At 37.8% G+C, this 27,408-nt stretch overlaps 1 protein-coding gene across 2 annotated transcripts in view; it reads right to left on the reverse strand.

Annotated features, from left to right (window-relative positions):
- Nucleotides 1–692: 692 nt before the first annotated feature.
- Nucleotides 693–27,408, reverse strand: part of LOC127628510 (basement membrane-specific heparan sulfate proteoglycan core protein-like) — a 175,261-nt gene continuing 148,545 nt past the window's right edge. Inside the window, exons 61-85 of one of the 2 annotated variants that reach the window (XM_052105297.1) lie at nucleotides 24,176–24,273; nucleotides 23,816–24,082; nucleotides 23,134–23,246; nucleotides 22,739–22,886; nucleotides 22,165–22,281; nucleotides 19,960–19,977; nucleotides 19,042–19,126; nucleotides 18,780–18,924; nucleotides 18,542–18,644; nucleotides 18,289–18,398; nucleotides 14,154–14,262; nucleotides 13,971–14,069; nucleotides 13,656–13,877; nucleotides 12,875–13,119; nucleotides 12,455–12,626; nucleotides 12,215–12,337; nucleotides 11,149–11,190; nucleotides 10,130–10,168; nucleotides 8,683–8,758; nucleotides 7,339–7,417; nucleotides 7,018–7,098; nucleotides 4,422–4,492; nucleotides 3,610–3,693; nucleotides 2,184–2,287; nucleotides 693–2,044 (exon numbers count right to left, since the gene is read on the reverse strand). In XM_052105297.1, coding sequence (XP_051961257.1) covers nucleotides 1,872–2,044; nucleotides 2,184–2,287; nucleotides 3,610–3,693; nucleotides 4,422–4,492; nucleotides 7,018–7,098; nucleotides 7,339–7,417; nucleotides 8,683–8,758; nucleotides 10,130–10,168; nucleotides 11,149–11,190; nucleotides 12,215–12,337; nucleotides 12,455–12,626; nucleotides 12,875–13,119; nucleotides 13,656–13,877; nucleotides 13,971–14,069; nucleotides 14,154–14,262; nucleotides 18,289–18,398; nucleotides 18,542–18,644; nucleotides 18,780–18,924; nucleotides 19,042–19,126; nucleotides 19,960–19,977; nucleotides 22,165–22,281; nucleotides 22,739–22,886; nucleotides 23,134–23,246; nucleotides 23,816–24,082; nucleotides 24,176–24,273 — 2,923 coding nt within the window. In that variant the 3' untranslated portion in view covers nucleotides 693–1,871. The remainder of the gene's footprint in view (nucleotides 2,045–2,183; nucleotides 2,288–3,609; nucleotides 3,694–4,421; nucleotides 4,493–7,017; nucleotides 7,099–7,338; nucleotides 7,418–8,682; nucleotides 8,759–10,129; nucleotides 10,169–11,148; nucleotides 11,191–12,214; nucleotides 12,338–12,454; nucleotides 12,627–12,874; nucleotides 13,120–13,655; nucleotides 13,878–13,970; nucleotides 14,070–14,153; nucleotides 14,263–18,288; nucleotides 18,399–18,541; nucleotides 18,645–18,779; nucleotides 18,925–19,041; nucleotides 19,127–19,959; nucleotides 19,978–22,164; nucleotides 22,282–22,738; nucleotides 22,887–23,133; nucleotides 23,247–23,815; nucleotides 24,083–24,175; nucleotides 24,274–27,408) is intronic. The other variant, XM_052105298.1, reaches the window with a different exon arrangement.

The raw sequence follows: 27,408 nt of genomic DNA on the forward strand, positions 1-27,408 counted from the left end.
ATTACTGATATAAAAAAACAGCACCATCACTATTTCATTTTACTCAGTCATTTCTGATCAAATCTAGACAGACCCCATTTCCAGCAGCCATCACTCCAACACCTTATCCTTGCGTTATCATGCTAAATTGCTTATTTGGTATTAGAAAATCACTTGCCATTATTTCAAACACAGCTGAAAGGGGCAAAGAAACACAGACACTGGACAACAGATAATTGGAAAAGAGTGTTATGATCTGAACCCCATTGAGCTTTTGTGGGATCTGCTAGACTGTGAAGTGCCCGAAAAGACAGCCACATCTATGGCAAGTGCTACAGGAAGTGTGGGGTGAAATGTCACCTGAGTATCTGGACAAACGAGAATGCCAAGGATCTGCAAAGCTGTTATTGTTGCACGATGAGGATCTTTTGATGAGATCTCTTTGAAGTAGATTAAGAAGTTCTGAAATTGTTTTCAAATTGTAATAGTAATTTTTCATGTTATTAATGTCCTGAATATACATTGTGATCAGTTGAATGTCACTTTAGTGAATAAAAGTACCAATTTTTTAATGTTCTGTGTTCATTTGTAACGTGAGATTCACTACATGCACTTTACTCATGGGGGTAACAACCTTCATACTTTCAAAAAACATATATATATATATATATATATATATATATATATATATATATATATATATATATATATATATATATATATATATATATATCACGCATACACAAGGTATATATATAAATATATATCATTCAAAACATTGAAGATTAGAGGATAACACTTTTGCACTTCAATTCAATGCATGATCAAAAATAAACTTCAATCTCACTACTTTGACTGAGGGTTGGCACTCAGTAAACAGTATTTTATTGTAAAGTTGAGGCTTTTGTTACTTAAAACAAATTAGACACATCCACATAATTACATCTGAAAAGTATACTGAAACGGTGTTTATACGTGTTTTTGTCATGTCTGAATTTAGCACCATAATTTTAAAAGACACATTTGCCAGACAAAACAAGGTTACCAAGCATGGAAGGTATATATTTTCATATATATATATATCTATATATATATATATATATATATATATATATATATATATATATATATATATATATATATATATATATATACATACACAGTCGACACCATATATATATAATCTCCCAAATTTCTATTATCTTCAGCAACAATCTTCACCTGAGAGGTGTCATTATGCCATCTGTGCTATGACCTCATGTAGAGACCTTTCTCATGGTATCTAAGTATCTAAGCATGCTTGTCTCACCAGCCCTCGTACAGAGGAAAAGAAGGCAGCAGAGTCTTCAAGTATTAACACAGACTCAGACACGCAGTATTAGAGCCTAGAATCACCTCTAGGAAAATCAATGAGCAGGTTATTGTTAGTTTGCATTACCCCCACAAATATAGAATATAACTAGATTAAGAAGCTTATAAATAAAAATTCAGTGCTGTGAAAACATCTCCGATTCCATAGGATCTGACCCATCATAGAAGGCTCATCATATTTTTATGTTGTTTTTTTTTCATGGCAAAAAGCTACTGTTCGGAGCATGTAAACTGTACTGGAGCTTCTGTGTTAATAGTTCTTCATTGACCATAAAACACTGAAAAAGTAAAGACTTGTTAATATCGTTAATTGTTCTCACGCGTTCTCATTTTTTTGGTTTAATGCAGCATAGAGCAAAGAATCCATTCTTGTGTAGTTTTTTTTTTTTTTTGTCTCTTAAAGTGTGAGATAGAAACCGTTGTTTGTCCCATAAGTGTCTGAGAAATGCATGTTTTTCCCAGTGTGTATGTGAATGAGGGGTTATTTTCTTTAGTCTTTTGATAGTGTTTCTGTACTGTGTCTATGTTAAGCAGCGCTCCACGTTTATGCCCTCCTCTGCATGGACTTGCAGGTTGATGGGTCGCAATGACTGTTCTCCCGGTTGAGCATTCATCAGCGAGAGGTTCTTCACACAGCCTGTGATGCCTGCAGAGAACTTCTGACCAGTCAAAGCTTTAATGTCTGGAGCTCCACCTACAGTCAAAGTGCAAACATTATCAATTCAGATCATAGCTTCATATAACTTACTCCAAGACAACTCTACTGGCTTTGCATATTTCCATTATAGTACTTTGGTCAGTAGAGGGAAACAAAAATCTAATGTTATACATACCCAGGTATATGTTGCCTTTGGTGTTCACCATGATGCTTTTGCCTTGTGACTGTCCATGTCGGATTGATCCTCCATCGATCTGAAGATAACCCTGCTTCCCCGTTCTATTGAAGACACAATCCAAATCCAACTTGCTTCATAATTAACACAGATGAGAGTCACTTATATAGTGGCCCCGAAAATATTTGGACACTTAAGCTACACTTAAAAGTCTACGATATCTTTGCATTGTATAAAAAAATATAAAGAAAAAAACACAAACACAAACAAGTTTGTTAGGTATGACATTTTAAAAACAATATATATATATATATATATATATATATATATATATATATATATATATATATAGTACAAAACTGAAGAAAAAAAGTGCAAGTGAATAGTGATCAGACATATGTAGCTCCAAAAGAAACATAAACGTAATCCATATGACACCAGTGTTTAAGTCCATACTGTATCTTCAGAAGCAATATAATAGGTGTGGCTGAGAAACAGAAAAATATTTAAGTCTAAATCTCCACTTTAACTTCCAGATGTAAAAGGGGAGGAAAAAAAGGACTTAAATTTGTATCTGTTTCACCCCACAGCAATTATATCGCTTCTAAAGATATGGATTTAACCGCTGGAGTCATATGGTTTACTTTTACGTTTCCTTTATGTGATTTTTGGAGCTACAAAGGTCTGGTCACCATTCACTTGCTTTGTAAGGACCTACAGAGCTTAGATATTTTCCTAAAAATCTTTGTTTGTGTTCTGCAGAAGAAAGAAAGTCATACACATTTGGAATGGCATAAGGGTGAGTAAATGTTGAGAGAATTTTCCTTTTTGGGTGAACTGTCCCTTTAATATGATGAACTGCTAGGAACCTGTATGAACTTGAGGGTAACTGGGTTCATACACACACTTAAAATCCCCTTGACACCAGTTGGTTAAATGTAATTCCAAAAATGGTTAGATCTAAAAAGTTAGATCTAATGAAACCTGTAGCATCATTTGTTTGGAGATGTGACTTGGTTTGATAGTTTGTCTCTATTGCAATGACATTTTTAATTGTAACTTAAGTGTCCAAACTTGTCCAGATACATTTTGGTGTCACTGTAGGTCAAATTAAAATAAGGTTACATTTAATAACATTAGTTACCATGAACTACCATTGAAAGATACTTTTACTGCATTTATTTATCTTGTTTATGTTAAATAAAACATATTCTGTACTACGAGCAATTTCATTTTTATTAACCGACATTAACAAAGATTAAATAATACTGTAAAAAAAATATATTGTTCATAGTTAGTTCATGATACCTTGTGCATTTACTTATGTTAACAAAGGTAACATTATTATAAAGTGCTACCAATTGATCTTGAAGTGGTTGTGATTTACATTGAAATGTTTGTAGTGGTAAGGACTAAGGAGATTTACCGGACTGCAGTGATCTTGTGCCACTTTCCATCATTGACAGGCTCTCTGGAAAGAATCTGAGCCTCTCCACTGCCCAGCTGGTAACTATCAGGGAAAATACAGAACATCATGTTTAGATCAGCTACAAAGATATGATCTAGATCAATCTACTGATACCCACAGATACCCTAAACCAACCCCGACCACTAAATCTAACCCTAACCTTCCAAAAAGCAACCATGGTATTTTTTACAAAGTAATTAAACACGGTTACTTTATTAACACAATGTTACTGTAGTAAAACCATGGTTATTTGCATTAATACTATGGTTCCTGCCAAAAAACAAGGTTACTACAATATTTCTATAGTAAAACCATGGTTAATTTGACATGGATCAAATCTTTCTCTCAACTCTCCGACCTTCACTGTGACAAAAACACTGCGAGGCAATCAGCCTTTATAGTTTTTATATTATTTATTCTTTTAAGTGGTATTAAAGGAAATATTAAGAGCGGAGACAGGAAATAGGATGGGAAAAAGTGGGACAAAAGGAAGAATTGAGCCCGGGTCATCTGCATGGAAAAAGCACATCCACACATCTTTAAACCCCATGCCACTACAGCGACACCAGGGACAGTTTGTCTTCAATTTCTATGTTTCCACCAGACTATTTGAGCACAAACGCGCTGTGTGGCAGGTGCATTTCACACCTAGTACAAACTCTGTTTATGATCTTATCTTCCGATTCATGCTAAATAAATTGCATGTTGAGTAGTTAAAGTAACAGTGATTCATAGCAAATTCACAGTGGTGGAACTGCTCAGTCACTCACCTAAACACAAGATGTCCGTTTTGTATACCAAGACTTATAAAGTCCTTGCCCTTTCCTTGTTCTCCAAGTTCCTAGAAAGTTATTTCAGTGGAAAATTAAAGTTAGTCTCGCATATAAGCCATTGGGGAGGGAATATGGTTGAAAAATGAAGGCCAACATGTTGCATGCTGGTCACAGTGAATACATATAATCACGTGAGCCTTTGATTCAAGAGCTATCCTAATACGACATTCTCATTTCAGACATTACTCTCATTGTAATATCAACTCAGCAAAAAAAGAAACGTCCCTTTTTCAGGACACTGTATTTTAAAGATAATTTTGTAAAAATTCTAATGACTTTACAGATCTTTATTGTAAAGGGTTTAAACAATGTTTTCCATGCTTGTTCAATGAACCATAAAAGATTAATGAACATGCACCTGTGGAACAATCGTTAAGACACTAACAGCTTACAGACGATTAAGGTCACTGTTATAAAAACGTAGGACACTAAAGAGATCTTTCTACTAACTCCAAAAAACATCAAAAGAAAGACGCACAAGGTCCCTGCTCATCTGCGTGAATGTGCATTAGGCATGCTGCATGGAGGCATGAGGACTGCAGATGTGGCCAGAGCAATTTGTGAGACGCCTAAGACAGTGCTACAGGGAGACAGGGAGGACAGCTGATCATCCTCGCAGTGGCAGACCATGTGTAACAACACCTGCACAGGATCAGTACATCTGCAGGACAGGTACAGGATGACAACAACAACTACCCGTGTTACACCAGGAACGCACAATCCCTCCATCAGTGCTCAGACTGTCCGCAATAGTCTGAGAGAGGCTGGACTAAGGGCTTGTAGGCCTTTTATAATGCAGGACCTTACCAGACATCACCGGCAACAACGTCGCCTATGGGCACAAACCCACCTTCGCTGGAACAGACAGGACAGGCAAAAAGTGCTCTTCACTGACGAGTCACGGTTTTGTCTCACCAAGGATGAAGATCCGACTTGCGTTTATCGTGGAAGGAATGAGTGTTACACCGAGGCCTGTACTCTGGAGCGGGATCGATTTAGAGGTGGAGGGTCCAGGTCATGGTCTGGGACGGTGTGTCACAGCATCATCGGACTGAAATTGTTGTCATTACAGGCAATCTCAACACTGTGCATTACAGGGAAGACATCCTTCTCCCTCATGCGGTTCCCTTCCTGCAGGCTCATCCTGGCATGACCCTCCAGCATGACAATGCCACCAGCCATACTGCTCGTTCTGTGTGTGATTTCCTGCAAGACAGGTATGTCAGTGTTCTGCCATGGCCAGCGAAGAGCCCAGATCTCAATCCCATTGAGCACGTCTGTGATCTGTTGGATCGGAGTGTGAGGGCTAGGGCCATTCCCCCCAGAAATGTCCGGGAACTTGCAAGTTTCTTGGTTGAAGAGTGGGGTAACATCTCACAGCAAGAACTGGCAAATCTCGTGCAGTCCATGAGGAGGAGATGCACTGAATTACTTAATGCAGCTGGTGGCCTCACCAGATACTGACTGTTACTTTTGATTTTGACCACAAAATGTCTGTGAAACATGTTCAGTTTATGTCTTAGTTGTTGAATCTTTTCATGTTCATACAAATATTTACACATGTTAAGTTTGCTGAAAATAAAAGCAGTTAAAATTGAGACAAAGTTTGTTTGTTTTTTGGCTGAGTTTATAATGATACTGATGAAAGTGTCATGAGGATATAATTTATCTTATGTTTGGTAGAGCAATGGTAATGCATTAAAAAATAAGCACAGTGTTCAAAAATCAATTTAAGATTTCCTCATTTAGAAAAGCGATAAATACACTCCTCTGATTTCTATAACATCGTGCGTACGCCCTTAAAGGTCTGGTATAACTGGAATAGGCTGAATTAATGATTGATTTCCAATGAATGTGCTAAACTGTTGAGGTAAAACAGATGAATTAACTTAATTGAATTAAGTTGGAAAAGCGGGTAATACATATGAAATAACGAGGCCAATTCTGTGATAAATAAAGCACAGCTTGAAAGCACGCATAAAACATGCAAACATTAAATGATAAAGTGAAATTTTAAGAACAAGTAAAATTAATTGACAATGTCTAAGTATGTTTTAGATTTTATAGTTCACCTTTAAATTAAATTCTGTCATCATTTACTCACCCTCATTGGTTGAGTAAACTCAATACAAAAGGAATGTTAGCCTCAGTCACCATTCACATTCATTGTATGGAGAATTATTTTTTTAAGTGATGGTGACTGAGGCAAACATTCTAACATCTCCTGTTGATATGGGTGATATGGATTTGGAATAACAATAGGGTGAGTAAACGATACAATATCTTGTATTTTTAGGAGAACTGTCCCTTTAAATGAGTACATTGAAAAGAGAGGTTGCAGCCAGTCAGTGACTAACACGGAAATTTAAAAACACAGTAATGAGATCAATGAAGGGTGAATATAAAGTGCTGTTTTTTGAACGTTTGAAAGTAGCAGTGCATTTCAAGTGCTGTAATGTTCTGCTATATTGCATTGCATGCAAATATATTCTGAGATAATGACATGTCCATGATAATGGTAATGCAGACATACTTGTGTGTCTGACTGCTCGTGGAGAGAGGAAACCTTTCTACTAGCATGCTTCTTAGGGAGGCTTAGAGCGCCTGCAGTCTCCTGAGGAGGATGAAGGTAAGTTAGCCAGGCAAACATGCAGTGACGCCATTAAAAACGTGCTTAAGCGGTGCAGTCACAACAGCATATTCCATCCAATCCAGAACCGATCAAACTCATTTTAGTGAAATGATGCTGCGTAAATTCACTAAGTGTAAAAGACATAGTGCGTGAAAGTTAGCAATGATCACAATGTGAGTGCATGCATCCTGAGATCCAGTGCACCCATGTGCACAAACATACCACTCCCTGCCACAGGATGAGGCCATCCGTAGAGACAGTGCTGATCTCTAACTCAATGGTCTCTGGAGAGTCAGGGGCACTAAAACAAAGCGAATAGACAATACTGCTTCACAATGCTTTAAAGTTTACAATAACACAAAACAACTTTAATGTTTACAATAATGCACTTAATGAATGTCTATGGGGCATTCTGAATGGTTTATATGCCAAAAAAAAAAGGAAGTGCAGCTCTTGTTTTTGTTTAAGATCCTACATGAACTGTTCTGTAAAGTTGTCTAAATTGACTACTGTTCTTGGCAGATGAACATCTGGTTCTACGTAACTCTGCTGGTATCCTTGTCCATATCGTGTGACATTTTTTACATAGTCATAAGTTGAAATAGTGGAAATAATTTTAGAAAGACATGATTAGTAATACATTTTTTAAAACTAATCTCGTGTAAATTTGGCCCTTCAAACAGTGTGCAATATACAGTATGCTTAACCCAGTGCAGAGACTTCCATTGTAAGTGAACTATTGTGAACACAATTTGCTTGTTTTTACAAACTGAGAGACAAGTAGAAATTATTTTCTGTGGTAAGTGAAACTGTATCATTCCTTTAAATGGATGTTACTTCTTTTTTAAGGGATAGTTAACCTAAAAATAAAAATTCTATCATCATTTACTCACCCTTGTGCCATCCTAGATGTTTGTGTCTTTCTTTCTTTCTTCTGCTAAATACAAACAAAGATTTTTAGAAGACTAATTCAGCTCTGTAAGTCCATATAATGCAAGCGAATGGTGACCAGACATTTGTAAATCTAGAAATCACATATAGTAAACATAAAAATAATCCATAGGACTTCAGTGGTTAAATCCACATCTTGAGAAGTGATATGATAGGTGTAAGTGAGAAATAGATCAAAATGTAAGTCCTTTTTTACTCTAAATCTCCACTTTCACTTTTACATCTGAAAGTGAATGTTAAAGTGGAGATTTTGAGTAAAAAAGAACATAATTATTGTTCTGCTTCTCACTCACACCTATCATATCGCTTCAAAAGATATGGATTTAACCACTGAAGTCTTATGGATTACTTTTATGTTTACTATGTGTGATTTCTAGAGCTACAAAGGTCTGATCACCATTTGCTTGCATTATATGGACCAACAGAGCTGAGATATTTTCCTAAAAATCTTTGTTTGTGTTCTGCAGAAGAAAGAAAGTCATACACATCTGGGATGGAATGGGGTTGCGTAAATGATGAGAGAATTTTCATTTTTTGGCTGAACTATCCCTTTAAATTCAAATGAACATTGTACATAGAGTAGTCCTTTATCATTTTGAGATATTGCACCCTCACCTTCTTGGGAACATGAGCTTTGGAAGGGCAAGATATCCATCATCATGGAAATATGCAGAATATTGAAAAGGAGAGTCTGCAAATGAGAAACAGAATAAACTTTAAACTGTAACTTAGTGCCTACTCTCTGTGTAATACTGCCACACTCTGGAGCTTCCCCACATGATAGAATGATTAATCAGCAAACATAAATAGTACAGAATTGACCTATGTCATCCTACATCAGATCTGAACTGTTGCAGTAAAATACTATTGAGTTGCTTACTGGCCTTTGGCAAAACTTTAAAGTTAAATGTTTTTTAACATTCTCTCAAGATCACATATATCAGACTTACTGCATTGTAAGAAATATACAAATGTGCACATAATGTAAATATTTCATACAATGCAACAATCCTGATTAAGGGCAATTCATAGACTAACACCCAGCATATATTTAAACTCTATGAAGGGAATGCAAATGAATGCAAATACAAAGATGAAACATTCCTGTTCAAGTGACATTCACAGATGGTAACAACATTACACATTCCTCACATTCTCTCCAACCACATAATAACCGGAGCACCATCAGGCAGTTTAGTGCTTACCCACAAGTGCTTCATGCTTTATTCACAGCGTTTCTGTGAGGACATTCGGTTGTTAGTAAATAATAACATCTGTTTGTTCGCAGTGTGAGGACTTCTTTTTTGCAGACTTTGCTGTAGGCGAAAGTGTTAGTGTAGAATAATGTAATTGTTGTTGGTTTTGCAGCAAAGAGAAACAAAGATTTGATGAGAAAAAGATCCAAAACTGAAACTGCAGAGGTCGAGTGACTGACCGGAGAAGATGCCTCTGGAGATGCTAAAGGGGAATTCTATGTAACAGATGTGTCAGCCCTAAGAAAAAGTCACGAGTATGGCAATTATTTCATCGCAAAAAAAACTCCACTAAAAACGACATTAATCTTCAGCATTTTTCAACGAGGACATAGAATTCCCCCTTTTCAACATTTAAACGTCACAGACGACATATAACCGATTAAGTGCAGAAATGACATAAAAAATTAATTTTGGTAGCACATTATTTCAGGGACCTATTTACAAGGTACCAGTATCAATAAGCTTTTGTGTTATAAAGTGCCTATATATACATATTTTATGAACACTTTAAGAGATGGTGTCAGTCACCTCTTAGATGATAGACCTCTTTATGATATACATGATCACAAAATCCTTATACACAAATATACTGCAAAACAATTCGTAATCAGTATTTTGGTCTTGCTTTCCTATAAAAATATCTAAACATCCTTAAAACAAGATATATTTATATTTTTGATAGAAGCACAGTTCCATAAGATATTAAGACATTTTTGAAACAATATAGCTTTCAAAACAATTAAGTTAACTTAAAGAATTAAAGGGATAGTTCACCATAAATGAAATTTATTTTATAATTTACTCACCTTCATGCCATCCCAGATGTGCATGACATTCTTTCTCTGCTGAAAACAAACAAAGATTTTTAAAAGTATATTTCAGCTCTGTTGGTCCTTACAATGCAAGTGAATGGTGACCAGAACTTTGAAGCCCAAAAGGCAGTGTACAAGTACAAGTGTAAAAGACTCCAGAGGTTCAATTTGTATCTTCTGAAGTGACATGATAGGTCTGGGTGAAAAACAGATCAATATTGAAGTCCTTTTTTAACTGTAAATCTACGCTTTCCCTTCCACCTTCTGGTGTGGAAGTGAATTTCACTTTCACATTCAGCCACAATCTGGTTGGGGCTAATCATAGGTGCAGGTTGATAGTAAAATAGGACTTAAATATTTCTCACCCACACTTAACCACTGGAGTTGTATGGATTACTTTTCTGCCTCCTTTATTTCATTTTTGGACATTATGAATTTTGGTCACCATTCAATTGCATTGTATGTACCAACAGAGCTGAAATATTCATCTAAAAATCTTAATTTGTGTTCAGCAGAAGAAAGTCATACACATCTGGGATGGCATGAGGGTGAGAAAATGATGAGCGAATTTTCATTTTTGGGTGAACTATTCCTTTATGTATACTTATCTTGTTGTAAGCATAACAAACTCTTTTGAGGGTTTACAGGAAAAAGTCTTAATATTTAATGCAAACTTTCCCTCTCACGGTATTGCATATTGTTTAACGTATGCTTGCATATTTTTACTAGGAAATCAACAGATTAAAATGTTTTCATTATTTGCATGACTTTGCCCCTGATGGCGTTAATAAATGAGTGATAGCAGCTCTCTTGCACATATAACCATGTAAACAGACTCCTTCAAACAATGTGCTTCACTCTTGTCTTCCTTATTTCTTCCATTGCAGTTGTTTGTTGTTTTATTTGTGGTGTTAAAGGGCTATGGAGCCCCAAGGAGGACACTCTCCTCTGGTTAGTGACAAGTGCGACAGGCAGACTCAGTACTTGTCATACTGTACCATTTCCCCCACTACCTTTCAAATTCCACAGCACCTTGGTGAAGCTGGAGTCCTGCCCTGTGTGTATGGGATACAGCCATTAGAGTGCAGGTGTGAGATACAGTCACATGTGGACAACACGCTACTGCTGGATGATGTTAGGCAGTCTGACTGATGTCTCCACAGTACTTTATGGAGAATATCCATGTGGAGCTTACTGGTGAATCACTTACAGCTGTGATTCAGTCTAACGTAATGAAGCTGTGGAGAAATGCCTTTGCTCCCACAGAGGAAGTGAATTCTAAAGTGACTGTAAAATTATAAATGGGGCTAAATAGACCACTAATTTCTCATTAAGAAATAATAAACAAATATAACATCTTACACACAAGTGTTTTAGATGGCAGTGTGCTTATCTCCAAACATTTTAACTGGTAATACTTACATGTATGTTAGATGTTTACTTAACTACATGGCCAAAAGTATGTGGACACCCAAATTTGCTGGTTGAACATTTAATTAAAGTATGGCTGTGGGGATTTTGCCACCATTCAGACACAAGTGCATCAGTGAGTTCTGGCACTGATGTTAGGCAATGAGGCCTGGCTCGTAGTCAGCATTCCAATTAATTGCAAAGGTGCTCAATTTGGGTTCAGCTCTGGGCTTTGTGCCAACCAATCAAGTGCTGCCACACCAGACTCAGTAAACCCTTTCTTTGGACCTTGCCTTGTGCACAAGGGTATTGTCATGCTAGTATGCATCATTCTACACAAAATGTTTGTCTAAGGAGACTGTGTGGCTATATGTTTGATTTGATGCACATGCTAGTAATGTTTCTGCGTATGCTGAAATAGCAAAATAAAAGTCAATTAGAAGGTAGTGTCCAATATACTTTTGGCCATAGTGCATTTCCTAAATGATGGTCACTTTGGGTATAAGCAACTGACAACTGTGTAATTATAACAGATTATACAATTATACAGTATAATATAAATATACTCTAAAACATATGCAATATGTGCGCAGCATAACAATCACTATACAGATGACTAAGGTCTTATGCGATAATAAAATAATTTACGTCTAGCAGGTTTGCACCAACCTTTCTCACAGGTTTTGCCTGTGTAACCAGCAAGACACATACACTGGTTATTGACACAGCTGCCACCGTTCTGGCACAGAGAACCATCTCGACAGGTCTCCTTCACTATCTCACAACGTTCACCTGAGAAACACAAAAAAAGAAAGAGAAATTGAAGAAAGTGGAAACGTTCCCTTAAGCCTTTGAAGAAAGTGTAAAAACTGAAAAGGATGGGGGGAAAAACTGATGAAAACGGCTCACCCTCGTATCCTTCTGCACAAAGACACTGGTACTCATACTCAGCACTGGCCATACAGGTGCCTTCGTGCAGACATGGCCTGTGGTCACATGGGCTGACATCATGACACTGGCTGATGGCCCTGCTCTCAATGAAGCTGTATGAAAGATCCAACTTTTTTCCATTGATGAAGACCTGTGAAGATAACACAGATAGGGGGTAAACAAAACAAAACAAATCATTAATATTTATTAATTTAGCAGACGCTTTTATCCAAAGCGACTTACAAAATAAGGATCGAAACAACATAAGCGATTCATCTTAAGGAGACATTGACATGAAAAACAAAACATTTGTGTTTCAATGTGTCATTGATTTGCTACAGGCAAATTGTTTCATTTGACAGAACCGATGTAACCTGTTAATCCTCTAATGGCACTCACCTCTCCTATGCATCCATCAAACAGCATGCTAACATTTGCAGGTTTTGGCAAGATGTCCATTCTGGGCACTCCTCCTAAATACATGGGCGTGTGGATATTAAGGCCCTGAGCCTTGCCTGGAGAGGACCGTGTAATCTCTCGTGCATGATCCACCTTCAAGGAGCCATCTTTATTGAGCCGCTCAGCAACAACGTGATGCCACTGATCCAGAGACACAGACTCTTGACTGCGCAGAACAGCTTGACCTGAAATCCATGAAGTGAATAGTATGTTAAACCTGCAAAACTGCAGGAGACCCAGGAACTATATAAAGTATCAGATAATCTACATTGAGTAGTTTATTGTCGCAAAACATACTCTGCACCCTGATAGGGTGATCAGATCCCTGACATTTGATCTTACTTTGCAATAATGACTGTAGATTTTGCTGCTTTATTACATAATTACTTGCCAAATAAATCTGCTCATGGAATATTAATTAAACATTAATAAAGTTAATTTTACTATGTGACAGAAAAGAGATTATCAAGTGCTACAGCACAAGATACATGAAACAAGCATAGTGTAGGAGATTGCTTACCAGGGAAGTTGACTAATCAGAAACAAGTATCTCAGAGATGCATATAATAAAGATAATTAACAACTCAAATCATGTGGCAATGTCAAAAAGTGGTTGTTAAATTAATAGAGGTTCAACAAATGAAAACTCATTGCTTCTGGCTTTCAACACATTTAAGATGACCTTGCACTCATGGAATATCATGATACCATGGTTTCTAACCTGTTCCAAGTTCATAACGGAACTCAACATGTCCATCCACAATAGATAAGGTCACAAAGTCCTCCACTTTCATCTTCTTGCCTCCACTGAAGAACATCAAGCCATCTGAATCCATAGGCTTGAATTCCATCTCAATGCGGAGATCATTATGAATATAAGTGAGAGGAGGATATGCAATGTAGGATTCTTTGCCATCAAACAATGGTGTTGTTACCAGAGTACCTGAGATTGTGACAAAGAGGTTAGTGAGAACCACAGCTTCCATTACGGTACTTATGGAACTTCACAGTATGTTCATCAAACATTCTGCTTTACCATCCATGCACTTGTCTCCAGACTTGCCCAAGTGACAGCGGCAGTCATAGCCCAAACCATTGGGTCTATGAATGCAGGTGGCATCTGGTCCACAGGCCTCTATTGTGGTTGAGGGCAAACAGAACAATTAATCAAGTTTGTTGATGATTAGACAAATCCTAAAATTCTAGCAAACATGCTAACCTGTGTGACAGTGTATGGAGGAGTGGTGCTGACAGTTGCTCCCTGTGTATCCTCTCTGGCAATTGCATTTGTAAAGACTAGCTGCAGAGTCCTCACACAATCCACCATGCTAATACAAACACATTGGTTTACCAATCAGCCAAAATACACACAGTGTCCTAAAAAGTATTTGGAGACATTTATGAATTGTATTAATTTCATTGCATAGATAACAAAATAACAAACACAATTTCATCTGCAAACAATTATATAGCTTTTCTCAGAACTACCTTCACTTTTCTTAGACTTCTTGCAAGTACTTGCAAGTGACCCTTCGCTAAGCTCCGCATACCCCGCAAATAAATGATTTAACAATTAGTATTTAACTACTAATCATTTAGCTATCACTAAATTAACATTTCAAACATTCAGACAGTGGGGGATTTCTATTTATTTATAAATTATTTATTTATTTAGTATTGTAATTAAACTGCATTATTGAACTATAACAAAGTCCAAAATTGTCCTAGCAATAGCAACCAGTGGAGGGCAGCAGTGTAGTGTTGGGGTGTTTCTTTATTATTTATTTTTGAACAAGGATCTATATGTCTTATAATGCCTCACATGGAGCTGTTTTGGAGATAATAGAATCAGGATCAGAATCAGCTATATTGCCAAGTGTGCTCACCTAACCAAAGAATTGTTTTAGGTGATAGGAGAAACAAGCAAGCAAGTGCACACAGATCATTACAGTGAGACACAGAATATAAAACAAGGTAAGAGAATACATAAACATGCAAATAATAGGACATATGTACATGTCCAAGTAGTAATGTGTGTGCAAGGTCAGGGTATGCACAGTTATTGAATTATATATGAGTGAATTTACATATGTACATAAGATCATTTATTTACATTATTGCACTATGGGGGAGTCCTGATGGCAGATTAATAGTTCATGTGGTAAATGGTCTGAGGGTGAAAATTGTTCTTGGCTGAACCAAACCAGACAGTTATAGATGTACACAGGACAGACTCAATGAAAGCCGAGTAAAACTGAGTCAGCAGCTCCAGTGGCAGGTTGAACTGGTGCGGGGGGATTTCTCCAGAAGTCCACTAACATCTCCACTGTTTTGAGCATGTTCAGCTCAAGGTTGTTGTGACCGCACCAGACAGCCAGCTGTTCAACCTCCCATCTGTATGCATACTTGTATGTAATATACAGTGGGTACGGAAAGTATTCAGACCCCCTTAAATTTTTCACTCTTTGTTATATTGCAGCCATTTGCTAAAATCATTTAAGTTAATTTTTTTTTCCTCATTATTGTACACACAGCACCCCATATTGACAGAAAAACACAGAATTGTTGACATTTTTGCACATTTATTAAAAAAAGAAAAACTGAAATATCACATGGTCCTAAGTATTCAGACCCTTTGTTCAGTATTTAGTAGAAGCACCCTTTTGATCTAATACAGCCATGAGTCTTTTTGGGAAAGATGCAACAAGTTTTTCACATCTGGATTTGGGTATCCTCTGCCATTCCTCCTTGCAGATCCTCTCCAGTTCTGTCAGGTTGGATGGTAAACGTTGGTGGACAGCCATTTTCAGGTCTCTCCAGAGATGCTCAATTGGGTTTAAGTCAGGGCTCTGGCTGGGCCATTCAAGAACAGTCACGGAGTTGTTGCGAAGCCACTCCTTCGTTATTTTAGCGGTGTGCTTAGGGTCATTGTCTTGTTGGAAGGTGAACCTTTGGCCCAGTCTGAGGTCCAGAGCACTCTGGAGAAGGTTTTCGTCCAGGATATCCCTGTACTTGGCCGCATTCATCTTTCCCTCGATTGCAACCAGTCGTCCTGTCCCTGCAGCTGAAAAACACCCCCACAGCATGATGCTGCCACCACCATGCTTCACTGTTGAGACTGTGTTGGACAGGTGATGAGCAGTGCCTTGTTTTCTCCACACATACCGCTTAGAATTAAGGCCAAAAAGTTCTATCTTGGTCTCATCAGACCAGAGAATCTTATTTATCACCATCTTGGAGTCCTTCAGGTGTTTTTTAGCAAACTCCATGCAGGCTTTCATGTGTCTTGTACTGAGGAGAGGCTTCCGTCGGGCCACTCTGCCATAAAGCCCCGACTGGTGGATGGCTGCAGTGATGGTTGACTTACTACAACTTTCTCCCATCTCCCGACTGCATCTCTGGAGCTCAGCCACAGTGATCTTTGGGTCCTTCTTTACCTCTCTCACCAAGGCTCTTCTCCCCCGATAGCTCAGTTTGGCCGGACGGCCAGCTCTAGGAAGGGTTCTGGTCAGTCCCAAACGTCTTCCATTTAAGGATTATGGAGGCCACTGTGCTCTTATGAACCTTAAGGGCAGCAGAATTTTTTTGTAACCTTGGCCAGATCTGTGCCTTGCCACAATTCTGTCTCTGAGCTCTTCAGGCAGTTCCTTTGACCTCATGATTCTCATTTGCTCTGACATGCACTGTGAGCTGTAAGGTCTTATATAGACAGGTGTGTGGCTTTCCTAATCAAGTCCAATCAGTATAATCAAACACAGCTGGACTCAATTGAAGGTGTAGAACCATCTCAAGGATGATCAGAAGAAATGGACAGCACCTGAGTTAAATATATGAGTGTCACAGCAAAGGCTCTGAATACTTAGGACCATGTGATATTTCAGTTTTTCTTTTTTAATAAATGTGCAAAAATGTCAACAATTCTGTGTTTTTCTGTCAATATGGGGTGCTGTGTGTACAATAATGAGCAAATGGCTGCAATATAACAAAGACTGAAAAATTTAAGGGGGTCTGAATACTTTCCGTACCCACTATATATATTTTTTTTACATATCTGTTGTGATGTCATCAATGTGTATTACTTGTGCCAGTGTTACTGTGTCAAAATGATCTGTTCATATCTCTATACTTTATTATAGATCAGTGGTTCATATCCATTCCATTCTCTCTCTCTTTCTCTCTCTCTCGCCCTGCTAGATCATTTCTCAATGATTTGCTATCGCAATAGGCTGACTTTTCTTTTCTAAATGGTGAGCATGCACGTAAATTGACGTTAGCTCGTCAGTCATTCAATTTATAGAACATCCGTATGCACATAAATCCAACTCCAGATGGCATGTGGGTCAGTCATATTCCTTGAAAGACAGGGGGAGCTAGAACACCGAATAGAGCTGATGTTTTGTGTGTCGCCAGATGTGGAAGAATGTCACTAAAGCAGAGTAGAAAAGTCACTCAAATTGTCGCTAGTCGCTACATGGCTCTTTTACTCAGTAAGGGGGTGAACAGTCGCTAAAATTTAGGGTCAATTACCAACTGGTCTCATAGTCATTTGAATGTATCCACAGTTTTCCTGAGCAACAACTGGGTAGTGCCAAAATGATTCTAATAGCCTGTATTTTATTTCTGGTCTCGAGACGCAAAAATGAGCGATCCAGAGAAGAACAACAACCATTTATGTGTTACTTGGCGTAAAAAATTATTTCAGGCTCAACTTGTGCCATTATTGGCTGTCCTAACAACTCAGAATAATTAATTATATCAATGTAACTAACCATCATTTCATGTCATCTACACACTCAGGTGATGCAATGTCTATAATCAATGGTCATATCGACTCTGTGAAGTATCAGCATGTTTTTTTATACAAATGTAAATACCTTAAAGACTACATTACCCGCTAAGAATATACGCCGATATGAGTGAAAACACTAAAGGCTGGAAATTGAAAACTGATGAATCATGGAACATTTCCGCGCTCAGGAAAAAGGTGGAAAATATCGGTCAAGTTCACCAAATAGCTGTGTAACCAAAGGTGTAGTTCATCACATTAACTCTGGACATGTTCCACAATCTTTCACGTTTTTACAACTAGAAAATGTCCAAAAACTTTTCATTTTGAACAGTTCAGCTAATGTTTTGTCATTACAAACCTCTTTTGTTAAAAGTTTCGGTTGAAAATGGTGCATGTGCTGGCGTGGTTTAAAATGATGATATTTCGATTATTTAGATATTTTGTTATATAATGCAATGACATTCAAGCCTTTTTAAGTGTGGCTAAAGTGTCCAAATACATTTTGGGGGCCACTATACAGTACATGTTGTTTTATTGTGGAATAATCTTTCTTAAAAGAGCTAACCTGACATGGGCGGTCCTTGCAGGTGGGACAATTCGAAACCCCAGTGGAACTTTTATGAAGGTCCTTGAAAATGACCTCATCACCTTGGATAATCAGCTGCTTGATACAACCTTAGAGGGGAGGAATAAACAAGACAAAAAAATCACAAGGTGGCGGCAATTGATAATAACGCTGCAACCAATCATTCCTTAATTCATTGCACAAAAGCTACAAAATACACATGGCAGAAAAATATATTGTTGGGGTTTCTCACCAACAAACCCTGTAGATAGGCCTGCAGTTTTGGTGAGCATGCTGTAGTTTGGATAACCTCCTACAAACAGCTCCTCGTTCAGATCCAGGCCCTTGAATTTGCCCTACTCATACACATCGTACATTTCACATTCATTTAATTTCCATGATACCACCATTTAATAGTCTATTGGTTATATGAGATCACAGAAAAACTGCAAATATTGACCAGGGATACGTTACGTGAAGGGAATGTGTACCTGTGAGGTTCCATTAAAAGGAGCTTCTCCATCCACAACAAGGGAGCCCATAGTCTGGTTCCTATATAGCTCCACTGTATGGAATTCACCCAGTTTAATGGGAGTAGGGTAACGAATAGTTGCCATCCCAGAGCCCACATCAAACCTGTTGAAAACATTTTAACAAAGCCAGAACAAGAAGAAGTTTACATATAGTTTCCAAAGCTTACTGTAAGTACCATTTATATTTCAATTGATGTAGCGATAATGAAATACAGTATACCTGAATTCAGGCCGACTGCTCAAAAGTCCAAAAGATATGAAATCAGCACCAGTGGTCTTCTTCTGTCCATTATAAAGGATCATACCTGGACATGAAGTGAAAAAGTTACTGTAAGTCTAACACTTGTATTTGTCTTACCTAACCATAGAGCTTGCCAATGCACACACACTGATAAAGCCTCAGTTGCTTTAACTGTCTGTAAAGCTGAAAGTAAAGCAGCATGCTGGGGGGATACTGCTGGCTAATGGAAGCAGAATGTGCTGCCATGCTCAGCATGACACACTGCCAATCACTGCCAACACAAGACACATGCTTGGGCACATGCCATGACTCTGTTCTGTCTTCACCATAAATTGAGAATCACTGTTTATCACTTAATCACAAAATATCAAACCAAGTTGCAATTATTTTAATGAACGATTGAAGGCAGATTTGAGAAAAGTTCTAGCATCAATTGTTTTTGGATGACTCTTGGATTGATATTTTGTTTAATAATTGTCCAAATACTTTTGGACCCCCTGTATCTCTAGACGTACAATTTCTACTATAGATCTCTAGTATACTGGCAAAGAGTGGCTTTGCATTGCTGTTTATATTGCACATCACATACTGTAAAAATTGTCACTACAAGGTTCCAAAGCTTCAGGCAGTTCATGATAAAATTCTTGCATCATGCTGCAACCGATTGGAAGAGAAGAAGAAGTGCCTTAATGAACATTCTAATGTACTGTAATGCCTCATGCCTGTATACACAGTATGCTCATTAGTGGCCTTCTGATGGCCATCAGTGAGAATATGCTGAGCTGCACTGCTGTATGTGTAACAGCTCTCCTCTGGGCTCCTCTGAGTCCTGCTACAACATTATTAAATCTCACAACAGGTGCACTCGGGCACTCTCAGACAAGCAAGCACACTCACCGGCATACAAAATTAGCCCTTCACAAAAAGAGAGGTAAAGGAGGGTAAAGAACAAAAACAAACAGTTGAGTTTACACACAGGAAATTAAAGAAACTGAACAGCGTAAACATTTTATAATAAAAGTATAAAAGTGGTCTTTGCACACCAGGAGCTCTATTTTCTTGAACGCACAACACGCAACAACCACGCGCAATGCCTTGTCAAACTTTAGTGAGAACGCTTTTTCGTGCCAACTCAAAGCACCATTGGGCATGGGTGGGAGTGTTTGCGCTATTTGTGGGTGTATTCACACAAAACTGTGTGTGTATTATATGTTAATTAAGTGGTGGAAAGAGCGATTTGCAATTTTTCTGAAAAATAGGTAATTGCACCAAGAAGTTTCAGAAGCAGTGCAATGTCTAAACTCAGTTCTATCAGAAAGACTTGAGATTATTGGAATAATATGAACGAAAAGATACTCATTTGGCGTAAGCCCATCCAACAGTTCAGCACTCTGATGCTGCTTGAACCGTCAGATCCTGCCAGAGGATGGAACCTAAACTGGTGGAGATGGTGTGAGATGGGGGTGAAAACAAGGAAGTATGCCTACAATGAGAGGCAGCTGACAGGCTTATAAAGCGGAGGCTGTATTGTGATTGGATGTGATGCCTGATAAATGAATCCCGAGATCTTCCTGCTTGAACTATGCTTACACTAACATTTTCTGCATTTGCAGTTTGGAGATTCCACCAGCAGGTGGTTATAAAGTTCATGTCCAAACTCTGAAAATACAGTGGAACATCAAATAATGTCCCTGATAATCACTATTTTAGTCATTTTATTCCTTTTTTTAATGATTTTTACAGGGACTATGAAACAAAATGTATGATATTTGTGTTAAACTTTCTAGAGGGCATGATTTTTTTTCAATTGTTATTCTTAATGTGTTTATTTTTACAACTGTATTTATGATCTAATTAGTATTCATATTTTTCCAGCTGTTGTCTTAATTATTTTTAAGTCTCTGCAAAGGGTCCGGGGGAAGAAGTTGGAGAGGGTAAAACGTATGTATTTGGGGAGGTGCAAAAAATAATAATTATATATATATATATATATATTATAATTTTTTTGCCATTTAGTTATTTTAATTTAATTTTAATTTAGTTTGAAATGTAACTTAAATTTAGAAATAAGTTTGGTTTAGTTTTTTGTGTTTCAATAATTAACGTTTATAGCAAAATTGACTGGTATCCATGAAGTGCAGGCAAAACAAAAAAAGCGACAGAAAAGCCTAACCTGGAAGGCCAATACAATCACTGTTAATACGAGCCATGAGTCAGTAGATCAATGTGATCAATAACACTTACATTCTCTTCAATTTAACAGAGCCTACATTCAAATCCAGACAAAAAGTGCATTTTCCATGCGTATAAAAGGATCATGTCACTGTCATAGAAATATATGAGATATTCAATGGCATAGAGCCCATTTACACTACCAACGTCTTAGGGACTGTTAGGGACTATTTAATAGGACACTGACGGTGCAATAACCGGATTATAATAACCAAACCTTCAAATGAAACTGCGCTTGACCCTGCCCTTTAGCGCTTTGTGCTCGCAATTTCTGCAAATTTATTGGCGCCCAGACGCATGCTTGCTCGAAAATAGCAAAATTGAATGGCCATGCCTACTGACTTTGACATATGACATACCACATATCACTGCGCTTAGCGCTCTAAAAATAGAGCCCCAGAATAAACATTGGTCATAATATATGTATAGCTGAAGAGTGTAATTTTTTTAATCCTTTCTCCTTTCCCCATTAATATGCAGAGGCAACTTTTAGAAAGTTTATTTCCATATATAAATTGGATACACTGTGACTCTGTGATGCAATCAAAATATTACGCTGTTTGTTTTAGCATTCTGACCAGCCAAACATAGCAACACTGGCTCAAAAAATGCCATTATATTGGGGTGGAGCTATCTGTTTGTCGACCAATGTAACAATACAAATACAATAGGACTGGTCCAATAACAAACAAATAGTTATTTTTGCAAATCTGTTAGATGAAGCTAGTGGCACAATAAATTGCATAGTTCACATTTTTTTTTTTATAAATTATATTTAAATTTTTCAATTAAACACATTTTACACAGATTAGTGTATATTTAGAATTGCCTTGGTCCAGTGAAATATGTTAAGATTTTGAAGATCCTTACCGTCAACATTGTCCGGCCTGAAGGTAATTTTGACACTGAATGCTTTGTAGGAGTTTTTGATGGTGGGCAATGTGAGGTAAGAGAGAGGCTCCTGGGTAAAGTAGGGCATCACTCTCTCTGAAACAACATATACACAGAGTTAGACAGTTTTTCAGGGCATTTATTTGTTGTGGTAGGGTAGTAGGTAATGACCTTGGCAAGCACCTTAAAGATTATGGAGAATTTCCCTAATCTCCATCAAGAACTTCTCAAACACTTGACCTAAGATTAAGGCTCCAGAGAAGTCAGCAAGCAATGTTCTGTACTGCATGTCAATTGGATTTGTGTCTGCTAAGTGACACTTATCCAGGCATGCAGTTGCCATGGTAATGTTTGAACAGAACTATAATATGTCTACTTACAAACAAGGACCATAATGCAACCAAACAGATAAATACAGCACCGCCATCACTGAACCACAATTACAGAGGAGTAGCATTGTAACCAAAGGCCTACAGTAGAAAAATAAAAATTGCTACATATATATAACTGACAAAAGATTATAGACTTATAATCTCAGTTTCAAAAGACTCACCATGAACACTGAGACTGGTGAAGGCCTCAACTTTTCCCTGCTTATTGGCAGCAGTGCAAACATACGTCCCTGCATCTGAATGCGTGACATCAGGAACAGTCAGTACATGACCATCCTGTCTGCATTTAAAAGGCAACTCATTCTCCACCTGTAAGAACACATATTGTTTACATTTATGCATTTGGCAGACACTTTTATCCAAAGCAAATTACAGTGTATTCATCAGTTTGTGTGTGCAGTGGAATCGAACACATGATGTTGGCGTTGCTAGAACCATGCTCTACCAGTTGATATATATATATATAAGATGAGAATATAGAGGGACTTCTATAAAGTGCTACGCTATGATAATCATTTGTGGCAAAATAGGTCCAACATTTTTTAAAAAGTGTTACCTTTGACCATGTGATGGTTGGGACTGGGAACCCAGATGCTATGCAGGGAAAGACCGCATCAGAGCCAATCATCACTTCCTTTGTCTCAGGTTGTGCAGCAATCTGGGGCAAGGCTACAAAATGGACAGGTCAACTCATTAACTCCTCAACTCTAAAATCACCATGTCTTTGAGAGACTTTCTTAAAGTACATCAGGGGCGTTGGACTCGGGGGGTAAAGGGTACCGAGTACCCAGGGCCCGAGGCAGGGGGGGCCCCTTAGAAGTCAGTTTTCTATACATACATATTTGGTACGGGGGCCCAGCAAGATGGTTTGTACCCAGGGTCCAAAATTTGGTGCTACGCCCCTGAAGTACATTATTTAACTATTTAGTTTTTGTCCCCTGGGGTCAGCTTATAATGCTAGTAAAGGTTTTTGTGTAGTCATATATTTGTAGTCATATATTTAGTTTCTCTAGTTTTTTCACTCTCTCCAACCCAAAGAATAAAACAGTGCATTTTGCTGCATTCCCCATTAAGCGTTAGAATTCTTCAGAAGTAAATGCAGAGCGGATGCTCATAGTACATCAACTGTTTTATCTCAAAAGATCAAACTCAATTTGATTCCTCATGATATGACCCATTTAAGATATATCACATAATTAAAATTAAATTAAATTTCATAAAGCCTGCAGTGTACTCACACTGGATATTGAGGACCACCTGGGACTGTGCCGATCCTACATTATTGGTGGCAGTGCAGCGGTACTGTCCCGCATCTGTCTCAGTCACCTGCTCGATCCTCAGGACACTGCCCTTCACTACCACATGATCAGGAAGAGATCCTCCCACCTTACTCCAGCGCACTGTGGGTTGAGGGTCACCAGTCGCCTGGCACTCAAACTCCACAGAGTTCCCCACCATCACTGTCTGTATTGATGTGCGCACGTTGATCATCACTTTGGGAAGAGCTGTTGTTAAAAATCAGTGAGCATATAGTTAGACCTCAGGCACTGATTTTGTCCAAGATGGTACATAAAGCAGATTTTCAGGGGGAAGGCTACCTTGAATGGTGAGTCTGGCACTGTCCTGAGCCTGTCCAAATAGACTTATAGCTCTGCAGGTGTAGATGCCCTCATTGCTTTGCTCAAGGTTCTCAATTCTGCACAAATAATTGTAAGGGTTATTAATTAACAACATATAGCAAACATAAAGGGATATTTCCCCCATAAATGAAAATGTTCATTATCTACTGTACTCACAATCATGTTGTTACAATCCAATATGATTTTCTTTCTTATGTGGAACACAAAAGGAAAAATTTCAATGAACATACCAATAAATGTTTTCAAAGAAAATTGACTTGCATTTTGGGATGTTTTTCAACATCTTTATACTGTAAATGAAACACAATATGATGTACAAGCCACATGGACTACTTTTATGATACTTTTAATTTATTTTTTAAGCATAAAAGTGAGTCCCCATCAACTGTCATTATACTGAAAAGACAGACTGGAATATTCATTAAAAATATTCCTTTTGTGTTCTGCATAAGAACGAAAGTCATTTGGGTTTACATTGGTGGCCAAAAGTAAATGGTATATGGTCTGCACTTATATAGCGCCTTTTTAACCTTAACGGTATTCAAAGCGCTTTACACTGTGACTCATTCACACATTCATACACCAGCAAGGTGCTAGCCTGCCATTGGGAGCAACTTGGGGTTCAGTGTCTTGCCCAAGGACACTTCGGCATGTGGATTTGTGTGGGCCAGGATTCAAACCACCAACCCTGCGATTAATGGCCGACCCGCTCAACCAACTGAGCCACAGCCACATTTATTCACCAAAGTGGCATAAAAAATCTAACAGTTCTGAAGAAGTAACCAAAGTATTTACTGATCTTGAGTAATCTAACAGAATACGTTACAAAATAATATTATATATATATATATATATACAGTGGGTACGGAAAGTATTCAGACCCCCTTAAATTTTTCACTCTTTGTTATATTGCAGCCATTTGCTAAAATCATTTAAGTAAATTTTTTTTCCTCATTATTGTACACACAGCACCCCATATTGACAGAAAAACACAGAATTGTTGACATTTTTGCACATTTATTAAAAAAGAAAAACTGAAATATCACATGGTCCTAAGTATTCAGAGCCTTTGCTGTGACACTCATATATTTAACTCAGGTGCTGTCCATTTCTTCTGATCATCCTTGAGATGGTTCTACACCTTCAATTGAGTCCAGCTGTGTTTGATTATACTGATTGGACTTGATTAGGAAAGCCACACACCTGTCTATATAAGACCTTACAGCTCACAGTGCATGTCAGAGGACGTGAGTTCCTTCCTTCGAGAGAGGAGGGACAGTTGCGTCTGCAGGAGGGAGGCAGCGCGCTTGGATCAAAACTAACGTGAAGGAGGGGAATGGCGTCTTTGAGCCCGGGAGTAGATCTTTCTGGAAATATTGAGAGTATGGCAAGTGAATCGGATGGCGAGGAGAATGGCATGAGGTTACTTCAAAGAGAACAAGAAAGAAGAATTCTGAGTCAAGCCACAGTGAGTCAGAACTTCAGAATGAAATGAAAAAAGTGAAGAAATCAAATGTGACAGAAGAATGGAAAGTGGTGATCGAGTTTGGAGAAGTTTCTAGTAGCAAGTTACATCCAGTAAAACTTACTAAGGCAATTCATGACGAAATTGGGCACATTAAACAAGCTAGATTTCTTAGTAAAGGCAAGATGCTGATTGAAGCAGTTAATAGAATACAACAGCAAAAGATTTTGAAAATGAAGTCACTGAATGAAGTGCGAATGAAAAGCCACATTCCTGGAGATAATCGTAAGGTTAGAGGAGTGATTAGTGGAGTTCCAGTAGATATAAGTACTGAAGAAATTAAGAAAGAAATAAAAGGAGATAGAGTATCGGCAGTGAAACGTCTTCCAACAAGATATCAGGGGAAATTAGTGGAAAGTTTATCTGTATTACTGCAATTTGAGGGAGATATGCCACAAAAAGTAATGATTGGATGCATGTGCTTTAATGTGAGGGAATTTATACCTAAACCATTACGTTGCTTTAAATGTCAGAGAATGGGTCATGTGGCTGATCAGTGTAAGTCTAAGCCAAGGTGTGCCAGGTGTGCAGGAGAACATGAGTATCGCCGCTGCTCAGAAGGTACTAAAACTAAATGTTGTAATTGTGGGGGGGAACATAGTGCTGCCTATCAGGGATGTGAGGTACAAAAAAGAGCAAAAGAAATTCAGAGATATAAAATACAAAATAAAGTAACATATGCTGAAGCAGCAAAACAAGTCACATTGGGAATGACAGTAGATACTCAAGAAGTGGGTCAAAAAACATTCTCAGCAAAAGACTTCCCTAAACTTCCACAAATGCATAACATGAGTACCATAAAGAGTTCACACAAGTGTGCAGTAAAAGACGATACTCTTATAGTAAATAAGTATAAATTTGTAGCTTTCATAGGTATGGTAGTGAATGTAGCAATGCAGCAGACGAAGAAAAGGTCTAGGCTGAGGACTATTGTTGAGGCAGCAAAGGATTATTTGGGTAGCACTGATATGACTGTAGATAAATTATATGAAATATTAGCACCTAATGAAGGAGTATCTCAGGTTAGTGATTAAGTTCGTAATGGGTTTCCTTATCCTTCAATGGAATGCTAGAAGCCTAACTGCAAATGGACAAGAATTCAAGAGATATGTACAACAGCTAAATGTAAAACCTGATGTTATGTGTATTCAAGAATCATGGCTGAAATCACACCTGGATTTTAGCATAAGAGGGTATAAAGTTATAAGGCAGGATAGAGATAGCGGACAAGGGGGGGGGATGTGCCACCTTCATTAAAGAAGGTATTTCATATGGGAGAGTAGCAATGAATTATAATGATGATTTAGAGGTAGTGGTTACTGAGATTTGGGTGAATAAAAGAAATATAGTAATTGTTAATTTGTATAATCCATGTAAAAGAATGAAGATTGAAGATTTAATGAAGTTTGATCGAGGAAACAAAATAATATGGTGTGGGGATTTTAACTCTCATAATACACTTTGGGGTGGGAAAATTACAGATTATAATGGATTGATATTGGAGGAATTAATTGAGAATAAAGGATTGGTATGTCTAAATAATGGACAAGGCACTAGGGTCAATCTAAGTAATGGAGTAGAGTCAGTATTGGATTTAACATTGGTGTCCAGTGAGTTAGCATGTGGGAGTAAGTGGGAAGTGAAAAGTGATAATAGTGTAGGAAGT

This window comes from Xyrauchen texanus, chromosome 35, assembly GCF_025860055.1.
Source record: "Xyrauchen texanus isolate HMW12.3.18 chromosome 35, RBS_HiC_50CHRs, whole genome shotgun sequence".
Classification (NCBI taxonomy): Eukaryota; Metazoa; Chordata; class Actinopteri; order Cypriniformes; family Catostomidae; genus Xyrauchen; species Xyrauchen texanus.